An 18601-nucleotide genomic window follows, 5' to 3' on the forward strand; every position below is an offset into this window, starting at 1 on the left:
AGGAGGATCAAAGCCAGCCTCAGCAATTTAGGGAGGCCCTAAGCAGTTAACTCAGTGAGATCCTGTCTCTAAATAAAATACAAATAAAGGCCTGGGGATGACACTTAGGTTGAGTGCCCCTGAATTCAATCCCTGGTACCAAAAAAAAAAAAAAAAGAATAAAGACAAAACTGAAGTCTTTAACAAAGACTACCACCAACCCTCACCAAGCGCAAGGTGACCCGTCAAAAATGCAACTGCCTACCAAATTAAAATTCAACATTCTTTAGAAAAAGATTAAAACATCCAGAGTCTCGGGCTGGGGATGTGGCTCAGCGGTAGCGCGCTTGCCTCGCATGCGTGCGGCCCGGGTTCGATCCTCAGCACCACATACAAAAAACAAAGATGTTGTGCCCGCCGAGAACTAAAAAATAAATATTAAAAGAATTCTCTCTCTCTCTCTCTCTCTCTCTCTCCCCCCCCACTCTCTCTTAAAAAAAAAAAATATTTAAAAAAAAAAAAAAAAAAACATCCAGAGTCTCTGTGATGTATCAATCATAATACCAAGAATGTAATAAAAAATACTACCCAATTTTTTTTTCCTGTTCTTTTACTTTTGGCCTTTGTTCTGAGATGTGATTAAGTTACTTGGAAACAGTGCAGTTCTTTCGGGTTTTGTTTTTAAAGCTTTGTCAGAAGGACCAAGGCAGCATTTAGTCTAGGACTAACTTTGCCCCGCTATTTTTTTTTAAGAGAGAGAGAGAGAGAGAGAGAGAGAGAATTTTAATATTTATTTTTTAGTTTTTGGCAGACACAACATCTTTGTTTGTATGTGGTGCTGAGGATGGAACCCGGGCCGCACGCATGCCAGGCAAGCACGCTACCGCTTGAGCCACATCCCCAGCCCTTTGCCCCACTATTTGAGACAACACTTTTCTGGGCACGTTGAATACTCTGGCTGAATTGCAGAAAGAGAGACGGTTCTCAGTCCTAGGGAAGCTTCCAAGATTGCTCCCCTCATGTTTGGGGTTAGTTCTTTCTTGAGACTTGGATAAGTTTGCAGGCATCTCCTAGGATGTAGCTGAAGACGCAAGAAGATTCTTCCCAAAGCTCCAGAGTTCTCTCTCCTTCTCTGTGTATGTGAACTCTGACCACGTTGGCCTCCCCAGACAACCAGGGAAACTGCTGAGCTCCTCCTGGGTTCCCCTCTGGGTTCTGAGGTCTGGAATCTCTACAGGGGCAAGGCTGGGGCCACTGGGGGAGGCTCATCTTGTTGTTACCAGACATTGTGGTCCAATGCCCTCCACTTGGGTCCTGTTATTCTGTCTTCGCTCTGATATACAATGATAACTTCAAAAATGTAGAGGAAATGAAAAACAAACAATCCTTAAAGAACAACAAGATTTTCTGAAATTGATCCAAGAAGAAGTAGAAATAGGAATCATAAAAAAAAAAAATTAAATCCAGGGCTGGGGGTGCAGTTCAGTGGGGTAGCTCTTGCCTAGCAGGCATGAGGCCCTGGGTTTGATCCCCAGCACCACACACACACAAATTGAATTTATACCTTCAAACTTTCCTTCAAAGAAAGCTACAGGTTTGTATTTCTTCAACTGGTGAATTCTATTAAAAGCTTAAAGGACAAATCATACCAACTTCACACAAATGTTTTCAGAGAGCAGAGGAAGATAAAACGATTCCCAATTCAACAGAGACTTGATATCAAAATCTGATAAGATCATTATGTAAGAAAAAAAAATTTAAATCGAAATCACTTGTGGACACAGACATAAAAATTCTAAACGAATTGTTAGAAAATTAAATCTATCAATGTATCGAAAAATGCATCACGCTGAATGTGGTTTATTCTAGGAATGCTGATTTAGTAAAAAATCAATCAGTGTAATTTCATAATATTAACAGAATGAAGGAGAGTAGCCGTGTGATCTTCTCAATAGAGGTTGAAAAATTATATGTTGAAACTCAAAGTGATTCATGATAAAAAGAAAAAACTCTCAGCAAGCAAAGGGTAACATGCAACTTTTTCATACTAACAAATGACATTAATGAAAAATCTACAGTTAATATCATATCAACTGGCAAAAGACCAAACACTTTTCCTAAAGACTGGGAATAAAGCAAAGATATACAATTTTTTAGTTGTAGATGGACACGAGTCCTTTATTTTAATTTTTTATGTATTTATTTTTATGTGCTGCTGAGGATTGAACCCAGTGCCTCACCATGTGCCAGGCAAATGCTCTACTACTAAGCCACAATCACAGCCCCAAGATATACATTTTTTTAATCTAACTACCTTTATTTTATTTATTTATTTTTATGTGGTGCTGAGGATCGAACCAAGTGCCCCACACGTCTCGTGAGACAGGTACTCTACCACTGGGCTACAGCCCAGTGCATTCTTAATACATCTGTTCAACATCATTCTGGAGCTCCTAGACAGAATAATACAAAAAAAGAATAAAATATAAAAATATTGAAAGGGAAGAATAAAACTGTCTTTATTTGCAGATAATATAATTTAATACATAGAAAATCAAAAGGAATCTACAAAGCACTACTAGCTAATGAAAGAACTTGCTAGGTAAAGTCAACATACAAAAATAAACTTTTTCTACATATTAGCAATGAATAACTAAAAATAAAATTTTAAAATAACATTTACAAAAATTAACTTTTGAGGGAAAATTGCTGGCAGGAATTTTTAAAATGGAAATATATACCATGTCCATTGACTGGAAGACTCAGTATTGTTAAGATGTCAATTTTTTAAATTTATTTTTTTAAGATTTTTTAAAAGATAGATGTAATATCCTTATTTTATTTATTTATTTATTTTTATGTGGTTCTGAGGATTGAACCCAGTTCTGAGAATTTTTTTTTAAGAGAGAGAGAATTTTAATATTTATTTTTTAGTTTTCGGCGGAGACAACATCTTTGTTTGTATGTGGTGCTGAGGATTGAACCCGGGCTGCACGCATGCCAGGCAAGCACGCTATAGCTTGAGCCACATCCCCAGCCCCCAGTTCTGAGGACTGAACCCAGCACTCTACCACCGAGCTATAATCCCAGCCCCAAGACATCAATTTTTTTTTTTTTTTTTTTTGCAAATTGATCTATAGATTCAGTGTAATACAAACTGATTATGCTAGCAGATTTTTTGTGTTGTAAAAGTTGGCATGCCCATTCTAATGTTTAAATGGAAATGGAAATGACCTAAAATAGTCAAAATGATTTTGAAAAACAACAAACAGAAAATTTACATTACCTGCCTTCATTTCTTACTAGGGCATTGACGTAAGGATACACATAAGAATCAATAGAAAAGGAATAATCTAGAAATAGATGAATGCACCATATAGCCTCAACTAGATATGAACAAAGTTTCAAAGGTAATTTTTCTTGTTTTTTTTTAATGTGGTATCAGGGTTCAAAACCCAGGACCTTGAGCTTGCCAGACAAACGCTCTATCACTGAAGTATATCCTCTGTCCTCAAAGGTAATTTCATGGGGAAAAGATAATCTTTTCAACATGATATTCATACATCTACTTAGTATGGCTACTTAGTGAGACCCTGTTTCAAAATCAAAATGAAAAAGGGATGGGGATGTAGCTCAGTGGTAGAGCACCCCTAGGTTCAATTACCAGTAAAACACACACACACACACACACACACATACACACACACACACACATTTCAACCTATACTTTAGTGCATATATAAGAACTAACTAAATGGAGTATAAGCCTAAACACAAAAACTAAAACTACAAAGCTGCTAGAATAAAACAGGCAAATATGACCTTGGGGTAAACTGGCAAGGATTTCTTTAAACACAAAAATTACTAACGCGAGAAAAGAAAATAAATAAATAGTATGTCATCAAAATAAAGACTTCTGATTTTCAAAATGCATGACTGAGAAAATGAAAAGATAATCACAGTCTACAAGAAAATCAATCTATCTGTCTATCTATCTATCTATCTATCTATCTATCTATCTATCTATCATCTATCTATCTATCCCTTCTAGAGATTGAACCCAGGGGTGCTCTACCACTGAGCTACATCCCAGGCCCTTTTTATTTGATTTTTTTTTTAATTTGAGAAGGGTAACATTAGGTTACCTAAGCTGGCTTGGAACTTGTGATCTTCCTGCCTTAGCCCCCAGGGTAGTTGGGATTACAGGCATGTACCACCATGCCCAGCAAGGAAAATGCTTTTAGTGCATATGTTTGACAAATGATTCCCATCCTGAATACATAAAAACTCCTAAAAAAAATAAGAAGAAAAAACAATGCAAAAATAAAAAACAAAAGACTACAAAAAGTATTTTTTTTTTTTTTTTTTAAATATTTATTTATATTTTTTAGTTTTCGGCAGATACAACATCTTTGTATGTGGTGCTGAGGATCGAACCCGGGCCGCATGCATGCCAGGTGAGCGTGCTACCATTTGAGCCACATCCCCAGCCCTACAAAAAGTATTTTTAAAAAAGATATCTGACTCTCCCCACTCTGCATGGTCACACTAAGTTTTGCCCGTGTGACTTTCGTACAGGGGAGAGAGAGAGGAAAGAGCCCCTCTGGACCTTGGATTGGCCTTACAGTAGCCTTTTCTTCCTTGAAGGGCACAACAGGAACTAGGTAGTGTGTATGGATGTTGTGGAGGATCACCAGCCACCTAACATAGTTTTTTCCCAGGCATTTGTAGCTATTGGGGACTACAATGGTCACGGTGGACTGGGAGTAAAATGCTCCAAGGAGGTAGCAACTGGTATCCGAGGAGCCATCATCCTGGCCAAGCTCTCCATCGTTCCTGTGCGGAGAGGCTATTGGGGGAACAAGATTGGCAAGTCTCACACTGTCCCTTGCAAGGTGACAGGACGTTGTGGTTCTGTGCTGGTACGGCTCATCCCTGCCCCCAGAGGTACTGGCATTGTCTCAGCTCCTGTACCCAAGAAGCTACTGATGATGGCTGGTATTGATGACTGCTACACTTCTGCCAGGGGCTGCACTGCCACCTTGGGCAATTTTGCCAAGGCCACCTTTGATGCCATCTCCAAGACATACAGCTATTTGACCCCTGATCTCTGGAAAGAGACTGTGTTCACCAAGTCTCCTTATCAGGAATTCACTGACCATCTTGTGAAAACCTATACCAGAGTCTCTGTACAGAGGACCCAGGCTCCAGCTGTGGCTACCACATAGGGTTTTTATACAAAAATAATAATAAAGTGAATGAAACCCCCCCCAAAAAAAAAGATATCTGAACCTCTGGGAAAAAAGAAATAAAATATAAAATAATCATGAGAAAAGGTGCTCTGTTATTTATCATCAAGGAAATACAAATTAAAACCCAAAAATATACCATTATGCACACTAAGTGGCTAAAACTAATAAAGATGGAATATAACCAGTGTTGGCAAGAATCTAGAACAACTGGTACTCTTATATTTCCACTGTGAGTGTGAAATCATACCAGTGTTCAAGTACCATCTTGACAACTGTTTGGCAGTCTTTAATAAAGTTAAGCATGTACTCATAATATGTCATAGCAATTCAATTCCTAGGTGCATATCCAAGACACACGCGCACACACACACACACACACACACATACACACACACACATTTAATGGATAAAAACTGGAACAGCCCAAATGTCCATCACAGGGACTAGAACTAGATAAACAAACTGTCTATACACTTAGCAACTGTGTTAGTCTGCTCAGGCCGCCATGACAAAATACCACACAGTTCTGGAGACAGGAAGTCCAAGATCAAGGTGCGGGGGAGGCAAACTCTTCAATGTCTCTTCTTATCAGGACCCCAATTCTATTTGATCAGAACCTGCCCTTAGGTCCTCATGTAATCTTAATTATTTCCGTAGGTGCCCTATCTCCAAGTACAGCCACACTGGGGTTAGTGTTTTATCATGAATTTGGGGGGAACACAAGTATTAAATCCATAATAGCGACAAAAAAGGAAACTGCCATTACTTGCAAGGCTTGATTCAAAAACATAAAAAAGACCCTATAATTTCAAAAATATGAAGTTTAAGAGTAGACAAATTGAGTCTGTGATGTTAAAAGGCAGTGTAGTGGTTGCTTTGGTGTGGGGGGAGGAATTGATGGGAAAGGATGAGGGAATGGTGCAAACATTTTTTCATCTTGATCAGGGTAACACGGATGCAGGTGAAGACATTGGTCAAAATACATAGAACCTTAGCCTCAGAATTGGTGCATTTACTGCATATAAGTTATAGCTCAATAAAGTATCTTTTTCTCTATCAGTATATATGAAATTATCTCTCTCTTTTTAGCAGCTATGTCATCTTCCATGGTATGAATGTATCATAATTTATCAAACTGTTTATTTCCCCATGGATGGACTTTAGAATCCCTCCAAGATTTTGCTATTATAAGCAATGCCATCGTGAACAACCTTGACAGATAGATTTCTAAGTGGGGTTGTTATAGATATTTCTCTGTAAAGGTAAAGAGTCTGAAGCCCAGAAGGAAGAAGAAATTTCCCAAGGCCTACTATAATTATGCACTGTGAGTTGTGGTGGTAGAATCTGGCGCTGAAGAGATTTGCATTATTATGGAGAAATACTGGTAAGGGGAGCCAGGCGTGGTGGCGCATGCCTGTAATCTCAGCTGCATGGGAGGCTGAGGCAGGAGGATGGCAAGTTCAAAGCCAGCCTCAGCAACAATGAGAAACTAAACAACTCAGTGAGACCCTGTCTCTAAATAAAATATAAAATAGGGCTGGAGATGTGGTTGAGTGTCCCTAAGTTCAATCCCCGGTACCAAAAAAAAAAAAAAAAAAACTGATAAGGGAAGATACTAGACTTCTAGCTGGAATTAATAATCTCACTTCCTTCTTTGTCTTAACTCTTATTCATTCTGTGAGCATAAAGGCTCTGTGGCTGCCTTAATTTAACATCATGCTATTCACATAGGATCCCAGAGTAACCTGTGTTTAACAACTCACTATGTGCTTGGCAGCGTGATAGCACTTTATATGCATTATCTCATTAACCCTTATGACCTCCCAGGGCATAGCTATTATTCTTGTAGCCTCTCCCACTTATCCATGGGGGGATGTTCCGAGACACATGAAACTGCCTAACACCAAACCCTACATATACTGTTTTTTTCTTATACATATATACATATAACAAGGCTTAATGTATAAATTAGGCATGGTAAGAGATTAACAATATCTCATAATAAATTGAACAATTATAACAATCTACTGAAATAAAAGTTTTATCCATGTGGCGTCTCTCTCCGCACATCTTACTTGCTCACGGGTTCTCTGGCTTAGTGTGTTAGTCAGTTGTTTGTCGCTGGGGCCAAAATATCTGACATGAACCACTGAGAGGAGAGAAGATTTATTTTGGCTCGTGATTTCAGAAGTTTCCGTCCACGGTTGGCTTGTCGCATTGCTCTGGGCCTGAGATAAGGCAGAACATCATGGCGGAAGGGTGTGGCTCAGGAAAGCTGCTCAGCTCCTGGCCACAGACGGGGAAGGAGAAAGAGAAGGTGGGGGAAATGACCAGGGACAAGAAATACCCTGCCAGGGCACACCCCCAGTGTCCTGCTTCCTCTAACGAGGACCCACCTCCCACAGCCTCTGTCACCTCCAAGTGGTCCATTCAGCGGTTAATGGGTCAATCCACTGGAGGGTGAGAGTCCTCATGATCCAATCCCTTCCCTGTAGCCCCACCTCTGAACATCGCTGTATGGAGGCCAAGCCTTTAACACAGGAGTCTGTGGGGGACACTTCATGCACAAACCTCAACACTCAGGCTTCGTGAGGTAGCGTCCGGCCACCACCGAGCCTACTCGAACCAGCACGGTGACATGTGGACGATGGTTCTGAGAACCAGGATGACGGCTCAGTGACTAATGGGCAGGTATTGTGTACAGCGTGCATGTGCTGGACAAGGAGATGATTCACGTCCTGAGTGGGATGGAGTAGAGCAGAGTGAGATTTCATCACTCCTCTCAGATGGCTCATCGCTGGTAACTTATGGATTGTTTGTTTCTGGGATTTTCCATTTAATATTCTCAGGCTACCGTTGACCACGAGTAACTGAAAACACAGAAAGCTGAAACCACAGACGGGGGGTGGGGGGTGGGGGACTGTAATTCCATGCCCGTTTTACAAAGGTAAAAACTGAAGCTTAGACCACTTGAGTAACTTATCCAAGGTTGCACAGCTCAAAGGTGGTGTAAACAGGTTTCCACCCAGGTCCTTGATACAAAAGGCCCTATTATGTTACATCCCCTCCCAAGAATAATAATGTTATTGTGAAGGTTTTACAAAATGGTCATGGGGCTGATTACTGGTCTCTTATTTCTGGAGAGTGGTTTCGGTGTCTTTAGTTCTATCTTCTTAACATCTGGCACATAGAGGGCTTAGCGCTGTGCTGGACGCATAGTAAGCACTCAAAGAGTGCTAATTATTATTATTATTATTATTATTGGAACTCAATAAGCATTTGTTGAATAAGTAAACATTTGCATGAATAACTAATTGCCTAAATTATTCTTTTAGCAAATAAAAAATCAACAGAGGGATAACAGGTTCCGATCTTCCTCTCCTGCCAAACATCTCATGTCGGGGGCGCTGCTGAACCAGAAAGAATTGCCAGCCCTCTTCTGTTCACATGTCTGCTCCCTGAGGGACACAGAAACAAGAAGGGCATCTAATTCAAGCACAGTGTATCCATGATCTGATTCTCCACACGTCTGTGCATGAAGGAAAGAATCAGGGCTGGGATGTAGCTCAGGGGTAGAGCTCTTGCCTACCATGAGTGAGGCCCTGGGTTCAAAATCTAGCACTAGAAAGAAAGCAAAGGAAAAGAAAAGAAAACCACTTGGGGTGCTGGTGGTGGTGCTGGTGGTGTGTGTGTATGTGCTCACACATTCATGTCTGTGCATTTTTGTGCACAGAACCCTGTGCACTGTCCCTTACGCTGTCTCACTCTGATGTCCAGCCACAACTAGGGTGAAGTCTTGGGGGGCTTATTACAAAGCTTTGGCAATATCACAGTGTGCACAAAGGATGCACACAGGATCCCACAACATCCAAAGGCCCTTGAACTTCTACTGTATCTTCTTATTTTGTTGTGTGGTCTTCACTGGAGGAAGTGGCTGCAGTTTGGTGGTGAAAGGCTTAGACTGGCAATGGACCAGGCGAATGCTGCTTCTCTTGACCTACCCAGCAGGTGCCCCATGAGCAGCATTAGCCTCTTATCAGTCAATCCCGACATCCACTCAACTACCCCAGGCTCTGATTCTTCAGTTGTCTGCCAGCTCCTGCATCCCCTGGTCTAGTGCTTTGATTGGCTTGTGTCCTGGGTAGGAAGACCCCCTGTCATCCTCAGTCCAAATGCCTTGTCCAGAGAAGATCCCCTTACAGGCTTGAGATTCGACTCTTTCAGCTCCTCTGCCTAAAGGCAGACCCGACCCACTTCTCAGCAGGGGTGGGGGGCTGCATGAACCAAGAGTCAGTTGACCAGGGCAGCACGTGCAGGGGCTTGCTGAGATCATGGGGGTTTTTTCCCTCCTTGCTGACTCCTGCCTCACCCAGTGCCGTTACCACAATCCTCATTCCGTGCCTCTAAAAGCCCTTCCTCTCATTTTGTAGTTATGTTTTCAGAGCCTTGCTCATTAGAGGCAATTTTGGTTTCTGTTTTTATGGTAATTTTTAAACTCTTAAGTGAAACTTGTTTGAAATGGCTGTCACTCTGTTATTACAGAAACAATATAACGAGAAATGCACTTTCATATAAGAGTCTATCTACGTTGCAACCGGGAAAGATAAATTGTTCTTGGACTTAAATGTATTTGAACTTGAAAAATATGAAGACAAAGAGATGAAAAAAAACAGATGATCTAATAGGTAAGGGGCGTTAGGGGGTCTAATGGATAAGAGTTTCTGGAAAAAAAAAGAGAGAGGAAATTAGACAGATAATACAGGAGATTTTCTGAGAGGTCCTTGTGTTCGGACACAAGGCCTTGGAACAAGGCCCACACCTCATGTTAACACTGAAATCACAGGTCACCCAGGATAAAGGGAATACCCCCAAAAGCTTCCACTGAAGACCAGTTGCCTTATAAAGCAATAAGAATGAGAATGAGTCAGAGCTTTAAATAGGAAAATCAATATAGAGGGCAATAGATTAGTGCCTTCAAAGTTTGAAGGGAAATTTGATTTATAACCCAGGAGTCAATGCTAACCCCAATTATCAATCAAGCAAAAAGGCGGAATAGATTTACAACCGCCCAGGGTTCAGAAAATTTGACCACCACACTCCTTCGTTGAGGGCACCAATGGTATATAGTGGTAAAATAAGTAAGAGAAAGAAAAGATGATGACCTTAATCTCAGAAACTGGTTGAACCCAGGGAAGTCCCCAGATGGAGGAACATCGGAAGGTTGGAGGTAGATCTGGGGCAGGGGAGGAAACTCAATACAACCTCTATTGGAAGAGAAAGTTGGGCGGGGGAGGGGGGACCGCAGGACTTGAGAATATAATGAAGTCAAACGATTCAAGAAAAAAATAAAGAATGAATGCTATTTGAAATTCCAGATCAACAGAAAGTATCGAAAGAAAGCAAGCATAAGCAGATGTACTACTGGCTGGACGGAATCATGTGTATGGTCTCAATAATATAAGCATCATCTGCCTGATTTTTACATGCAACTTATAAACAAAGCCTGGAAGACTTCATTAGAGTTATGGAAAAAAATGAGGAGGCTGCCAATCAAGACAATATAAAAGCAAAAATGGTAGAGTGTGTCTCTAGGTATCTTCAAGGGATTGGTTCCAGGATCCCCTGCAGGTAGCAAGAATTCAGGATATGCAAGTCCCTTATATAAAATGACATAGTATCTGTCCATAACCTATGCACAGCCTCCACAGGCTGGAAACCATCTCTAGATTATGTATAATACCTTTTACAATATAAGTGCTATATAAATGGCTGTTATGATATATTGTTTAGGGAATAATGTCAAGAAAAAAGCCTGTAGGTGTTTAGTACAGATGCATTTGGGGGGAATATTTTTTGATCCACATTTGGTTGAATTATTGGATGCTGAACACCTAGATACGGAGGGCCTGCTGTATACCATAGAAACTCAGGAAGAGAAGGAAGGAGAGAAGGGAGAAGGCTGGGGCAGTAGCTGCCTCTTCTTAAGAAGCCCCAGATGAGCGGTGTTGGGAGACACGGGTGGATGGACAGGAGCAGTGGGAGCACATTTCTAAAAGTGACAACTGTAGCCAAAATGTTGATACCACTGTGTTGGGAGAATGAGAGGAAAGGAGATGGAAGAGGAGGCAAGGGAGCTTTCTTTCTAACATTGCAGAAAGCCAATGTGTGTGTGTTTAAGATGTCGAATAAGGACATAGTCTCAGGAATAGGTAGACAACCTGCAGAAGACACAGCCAGAGGATGAGAGATGATCCCTCTGAGGCTAGGGCTGGAAGAACAGCTATGCCTTTGACTAAAAAAAAAAAAAAATCATTTTAAATGAAAGCACAGTCATATCTCCTGTGTTCCGCTTTTGAAGGAATGTTAGTGTGTACTGAACAAATTGGAGATTTCCAAAACACAGTTAGTGGTCAACCTGAGAACTAAGCAGGCTTTGGAGATGGTGAGCTGCCCTGATGTGGAGTCCTCTCCCTTCTGTGGTTGAGGTGGGTGTAGGGACCCCCATATTTGTCCGGTGGGTCCAGTGGAGTCAGTACTTCCACATCCAACAGCCCCTTCCATCCTCTAGCTGCCCTGGGGATTCTCTCCCTACTTGACAGAGTGGACCCAGGCTCAGGAGGGTGATGGAGTGGGGAGAATGTGACACGCCCAGCTTCTGGAGTTGCTAGGAGGGGTGCTGGGGCCCCCAGGGCTTGTAAGTGGTGGACTAAGCCAGGAAGGGCAGGCAGGGAAGGCCCCCCCGGGGGATCTGCAGGAACAGCTCCTGTGACTCTTACTGAGGTTTCATTCCATAGAGCTCCAAACAAGCCAGAATTCAAATGCAGGCCAATCTAACCTGATCCCCCACCACATCTGTTTTTCAATTGTATGTGGGTGTTATCAAAGCAATATAATGACAGCCAGAAATGATGGTGCACACCTGTATCCCCAGCTACTTGGGAGGCTGAGGCAGGAGGATGGCTTCAACCCAGGAGTTCAAGACCAGAGTGAGAACACAATGAGACCCTGCCACAAAATAAAACAAAGCAAAACAATATAATGTTGTCTTTAAGGAAATATGTTTAGCCAGGCACAGTGGCACACACCTGTCATCCCAGCGAGTCAGGAGGCTGAGGCAGGAGGATTGCAAGTGTAAAGCCAGCCTCAGCTACTTATCAAGGCCCTAAGCAATTTTGCAAGACCCTCTTTCTAAACAAAATATAAAAAGGGCTGGGGATGTGGCTGAGTGGTTAAGTACTCCTGTACCAAGAAAAAAAATCTCCTGAGTGGTTAAACACCCCTGTACCAAGCAAAAAAAATTATTTAGCCCAGCACAGTGGCACACACCTGACATTCCAGTGACTTGGGAGACTGAGATAGAAGGATCACAAGTTCAAGGCTAGCCTGGACAATAGAGAGACACTGTCTTAAAATAAAAAGTAAAGGGACTGGGGATACGGCTCAGTGGTAGAGTGCCCTTGGGTTTAATCCTAGGTTCCCAGTACCACACACACACACACACAATGTTTTAAAATGTGTTTAAATCACCTATAATCCTCCCATGCTTAATTACCTAGATGTTTTTCTGTGATCCTTTCTAGCCTTTGTCTACATTGTACATAATTTTACATAGTTCTGACGCTTGTGCACATTCGTAAGCATACTTACCTCCCATAAATGGTGTTGCTTGTTTCATAATTATCTATTTTAATGGCTGCATATTATGCAGGATCATTTTTAATTAATCACAGTACCCTGGGTTCACAGTTCATTATTATGCTAAGTACTTCTTTATTTTTTAATCTGCATTTTACTTTCCTGCTCGAGGCTGTTCCATTTACAGAACGCTTTCTCACCGACCTCACAACCTCACAGCACGAGGGGCAGGTGTGCTCACCCCCACCTTACGAAGGTAGGTTTCCCCTTACACGTGGGGAAACTGAGGTCCAGAGCCAACAGGCATCACGCAGAAAGCAAGCAAAGGAGCCGAGCAGAAACGGCCGAGGACTGTGGTCTCCATGGTGGAGGTGGGGAGACCCATGGCACAGTTACAGAACCAGGAAGGAATGATCACCTCCCTATTTTACAGTTGAGGAAGTGGGGACCCTGAGAGGTAGAGTAACTTGCTCAAGGTAACGTGGCCCAGCCAGAAGGCAAATAGACTCCTAAGCCAGATCTCTGTCCAGTATCTACCCATCCTCCCCAGGTCCCTGACTCAGAGTGAACCCCTCTGGAAACTCCCTGCCTGAGCAGGTGGCCGCCCCACCTTGTCCCGTCCCACTTCTCCTTCTCATACCTTGGCAAGGGGCTCACATTCGCTCTCTGGGAACCCTGGAGCCAGCCACAGGGCAGGCCCACTTGGCAAGCTGCCTTTCTTTCAATGGGAAAGTGTTTTTCTGTTCCGTTTTCTCCCATTTGGTTAATTGGTATTTAGGGATGGTTATATATTCATAACCTAAATTCACTATCTTATCTACACTGTAGGTGTACTGCGCAGTGGGGCTGAGTACAGTCACCCCAATGGACAGCCATCACCACCCTCCGGCTCCAAAACTGTTTTCATCTTCCCCCAATAAAAACTCTACCTGTCAAACCAGGACTCCCCATCCCCTCTTCCCTCCTATCCCTCCCTGACACCCACCATCTATTTTCCATCTCTATGAATTTGATTCAGTATCTCATATAAGTAGACTCCTACTCTATTGGTCCTTTTTACGTCTGGTTTATTTTCCTTAGTGGAAGTTCTCAAGGTTTATCTATGTTGTAGCAGGTATCAGAGATTTCACTCTGATACCTGTTTTTTTTTTAAATTTTTTTATATATTTTTAGTTGTTGATGGGCCTTTATTTTATTCATTTATTTATATGCAGTGCTGAGAATCGAACCCAGTGGCTCATGCATGCTACGCAAGTGCTCTGCCATGGAGCCCCAGCCCAAGCCCTCCATGGATCTATTAAGTCAGTTTTTTCATTGCTGCAACCAAACATCTTGACAAAAAACAATTTCACAGAAGGAAAAGTTTATTTGGCATTCACGACTTCAGAGATCTCAGTCCATAGACGGCTGGCTCCATTCCTCTGGCCCTTGGTGAGGCAGAACATCATGGTGGGAGAGGAAAACAGCTCAGGATATGGTCACCAGGACACAGAGAAACCTCCCCTCACCATGGACAAAATATAAACCCCAAAGTCACGTTGCCAGTGACCCCCTCCTCCAGCCACACCCTCCCTGTCTGCAGTTCCCACCCTGTTCATCCCTGTCAGTATGAGCACACTGGTCAGGATAAGGCTCTCATAACCCTTTCATTTCACCTCTACACTTTCTTGCATTGCCTCAGACAGAGCTCTTGGGGGACACCGCATATCTAAACCATAACGTCTATTAATGACCATTTGGGTTGTTTTCATTTTCAGTTATTGTAAATAATGCTGCTGTGAATATTGATGTTTATATATATATTTTTAGTTGTTGACGTTACCTGCTTCAGTTGGTGATACCTGCTTCAGTGTCTACCACCAATTCTTTGGGGTATAAACCCAGAAGTGGGTGAGTTTTAAAAATCTTCTCCTGGCTGGGTGTGGTGGTGCACACCTATAGTCCCAGCAACTCAGGAGGCTGAGGCAGGAGAATAGAAAATTCGAGGCCAGCCTCAGCAACTTAGTGAGGCCCTAAGTAACTTAGCAAGACCCTGTCTCAAAATAAAAAAATAAAAAGGGCTGGGAATGTGGCTCAGTGGTTAAGCACCCCTAGGTTCAATTCCTAGCACAAAACCAAACCAACCAACCAAACAACAACAACAACAACAAAAACCCAACTCCTGTTTCCAGTTTTTCAGGGAGCAGGGAAGAGAAGGGGTGTACTATGTAAGAGTGCACGGGTGAGAGAAAATGCTTGAAAAGCATCTGTTAAAGGGATTGTTTGTAGCAAGGATGTATTTTAAGAAATATATTTCCACAACTCAACAATAAAAAGAAAATAATCCATTTTTTTGCGGGGGAGGGGGGATACTAGGGATAGAACTCAGGGTCACTCAACCACTGAGCCACATCCCCAGTCCTATTTTGTATTTTATTTAGAGACAGGGTCTCACTAAGTTGCCTAGCACCTTACTCTTGTTGAGGCTGGCTTTGAAACCATGATCCTCCTGTCTCAGAGTAGCATGCCTGTAATCCCGAGACACTGGGATTACAGGCATGCTCCACTGCACTCGGCCTAATAATCCAATTTTTAAAATGAGCAAAGGATCTAGATAGACATCTCCCCAAAGAAAATATGCAAATGGCCAATGGGCACTTGAAAAGGTGCTGTGTTGTAGTCAGGGGGAAATGCAAGGCCAAAACACAGCAAGAAACCACCTCACCCCCACTCCGATGGCCAGAATAAAGCAGGTAATGACAGGTGTGGTCACCAATGGGGAGAACTGGAACCGTGGCAGAGTGCTGGTGGGATGTGAGATGATACCGTGATACTTTCAAAAACAGACTGATGGGGCATCTTCTTGGATACAGTTTTTGAGATTGATAATTGGGCTTCTGTGGGTTTCCTTACAAACGTTCAAATGTTCACGGAAGAGCTTGTTTTAAACGGCTCTCATTTTAAGGCAGTTTGGTTTTGATGAAAATAGAACTGCAAGGAGATTTTCACGGAGTGATCACGCCTTCCCTCTGAAGCCTCTGAGGCTCGTCCATTTCGAGTCTCACTCTAAGTACCGCGGGATGCCGAGAAAGAACACAGAACAACATGAGGTTTTTAAACCAAAAATTAGATATATGTAACTTTAAAATTGATAAAAAATTATCTATAGATTCTCTCTCAAGATGGTAGTTTGGTTGGAATTTGACTTTTTTTTTCTCTAATCGCACCTTAATTTTATAAGATGGGGTTTACCCAATGCAAAATTTAATTTACTACAATGCAATAAAATGAAATAATCTGAAAAAGAAAACAGTCTGACAGTTCATCACATGGTTCAACATGAAGTTACCATGTGATTTGGAAATTGCACTCCTAGGCATAGACCCCCCAAAACTGAAAACAGTTCAAACCCCAATCAAACAAAAACCTGTATAGGAATATTTCTAGCAGCACTATTAAAAATAACTAACAGGTAGAAATAACCTGAAGGCCTATCAAGTGATAAGTACATAAATAAAGGTGGCATAGGCATATGATGGAATATTATTCAACCATGAATAGGAATGATGTATAGCAGCCTTATTAATAATTGCCAGAACTGGAAGTAACCAACAAGTCCCTCAGTGGAAGAATGCATAATAAACAGTGGTACTACCATATAATCAAGTACTATTCAGTTCTTAAAGGAAATGAGGTGTTAACACATGAAAAGACATGGTGCTAAGCAAAAGAAGCCACTTGGGTACAGTGGCTTATACCTGTAATCCCTGCGACTCAGGAGGCAGAGGCAGGAGGATTGCAAGTTCAAGGTCAGCCTCAACAACTTAGTGAGGCCCTAAGCTACTTAGTGAGACCTTGTCTCAAAAAAAAAAAAAAAAAAAAAAATGGCTGGGGATGTGGCTCAGTGGTAGAGCACCCCTGGGCTCAATTCCCAGTACTGGGGGGGAAAAAAAGAGAGAGTTGTTCTAAGTGAAAGAAACCAATCTGAGAGACTCCATACTGTGTGAATCCAACTCTCTCACATCTGGAAAAGGGGAGACTATGGAGACAATAAAAACATCTATGGTTGTCCAGGGCGGGGTTGAAAAAGCAGAGCACAAAGGATTTTCAAGAAGGTGAAATAGGGGCTGGGGATGTGGCTCAAGTGGTAGCACGCTCGCCTGGCATGCGTGCGGCCCGGGTTCGATCCTCAGCACCACATACAAACAAAGATGTTGTGTCCGCCTAAAACTAAAATAAATAAATAAATAAATATTTAAAAAAAAAAAAAAAGAAGGTGAAATATTCTGTTCGATACTATAATGGTGGATACATGTTGTGTGTTTGTCAAAATCCACACAGTGTTCAACAGCAAGAGGGAACCCTAATGTAAGCTATAGACTTTGAGTGACAGCGAGGTGCCCCTGGAGCTTCACTGAGTCTACCAAGTGTACCCCTCTGGTGCCTAACAAGTGTACCCCTCTGGTGGGGGAGGCTATGCATAGAAAGGCCTGGTGTGGGGTGGGGATTCTCTGTCCTTTCTGCTCAATAAAGTCTAAAAGAAGGGAATGAAGAATCCACGCATGCTACAGCACAAATTCTGAAACCATCAAGCCAATCACAAAAGGCCACACATATGGTACCGTTCCATTTACATGAAATGCTGGAATAGGGCAATCCATAGAGACAGACACTAGATTAGTGGTTGCCCAGGGTTACAAGACGTGGGGTGAAGGGAATGGGAGAGGAATGGCTAATGGGCAGGGTATTTCTTTTTGAGGTGATGAAAATATTACAAAAGGGAACCATGTACTTTATTTATGGGATTACTGGGGATCAAACTTACGGCCTCCCACATATTGGGCAAGTGCTGTACCTACCACTGAGCTACACCCCCAGCCCTTTTTATTTCAGACGAGGTCTTGCCAACTTGCTGAGGCTGGCCTGGAACTTGCGAGCCTCCGGCCTTGATCTCTCCTAAGTAGCTGGGATTACAGGGGTGCGCCACCATACCCGCCTGAATCATGCACTTTAGATGGGTAAATTATAACATATATACATTGTATCTCAATAAAGCTATTTTAAAAGGAAAGGGCAGATGGGAGTAGCCTCGAAGAAGTCCCTGCTAATGACCTTCACCTGTGGCTCAGAGACGCCTCCCCCCACCCAGCCAGGCCTTTCCCTAAACGAACACTTTAGGCTCTGTGCCATGAGTGATGGGGTCGGGTGAGGTTTCTGCCCGAGGTCTCATCGGCATAGCTGCCTGGCAGGTCACCTGGGGTAGGCACCTAGACAAGCCACTCTCCATCATGACACTGTGACCAAGACCATTACAGGTGGGACACAGCTGACCTACTCCCCTTGAGTTAGCACAATGGTGACAGGAGAGAATTGCGGATGGTCTGCCTTGATGTGGAGTTGGATTTATGAGTCTCCTTTTGGAGTGTGAGGAAGCAGCCAACCCTGCAGCCCTCCCTCTGCCTGGCCGTAACTGCAGGCCCAAGCAGAATCCTGAGGTCTCCAGCCTGTTACTTGACCTTTATAGTTTAAAAAAACAAGAAGCTATAAAAGTTCAGCCTGGAGGCATCCCTTGGAGGTCATCCAAAGAGTGGCTTCTAGACTTTTCCATTTCACAGCTCATATCATTTCAAAAATATTTGCCAAGATGGACAACTTTTTATTTTGCTAAGCTAAGACAACTTTTAAAACTAACATCATTATTTGATTTTTTTAAAGAGAATCAAAAAGATAGAATATCAGATTAAAGATATAAAATT

General features: G+C 42.4%; 1 protein-coding gene and 1 non-coding gene across 2 annotated transcripts; both read left to right on the forward strand.

Moving 5' to 3' along the window:
• The first annotated feature begins 4502 nt into the window (after positions 1 to 4502).
• LOC124076613 (small nucleolar RNA SNORA64/SNORA10 family) lies at positions 4503 to 4638 on the forward strand. The gene has a single exon (XR_006846403.1). It is a non-coding gene; the product is annotated as a small nucleolar RNA SNORA64/SNORA10 family (small nucleolar RNA).
• On the forward strand, positions 4638 to 5241 carry LOC124076425 (small ribosomal subunit protein uS5-like). Its single transcript, XM_046420333.2, has one exon. It carries the CDS (start codon positions 4653 to 4655, stop codon positions 5205 to 5207), a length of 555 nt encoding a protein of 184 aa, XP_046276289.1. The 5' UTR covers positions 4638 to 4652; the 3' UTR covers positions 5208 to 5241.
• Positions 5242 to 18601: the final 13360 nt, after the last annotated feature.

This window comes from Marmota monax, unplaced genomic scaffold (genome assembly GCF_021218885.2).
Source record: "Marmota monax isolate L192 unplaced genomic scaffold, Marmota_monax_Labrador192_F-V1.1 WCK01_AAM20220418_F8-fsc00064, whole genome shotgun sequence".
Taxonomy (NCBI): Eukaryota; Metazoa; Chordata; class Mammalia; order Rodentia; family Sciuridae; genus Marmota; species Marmota monax.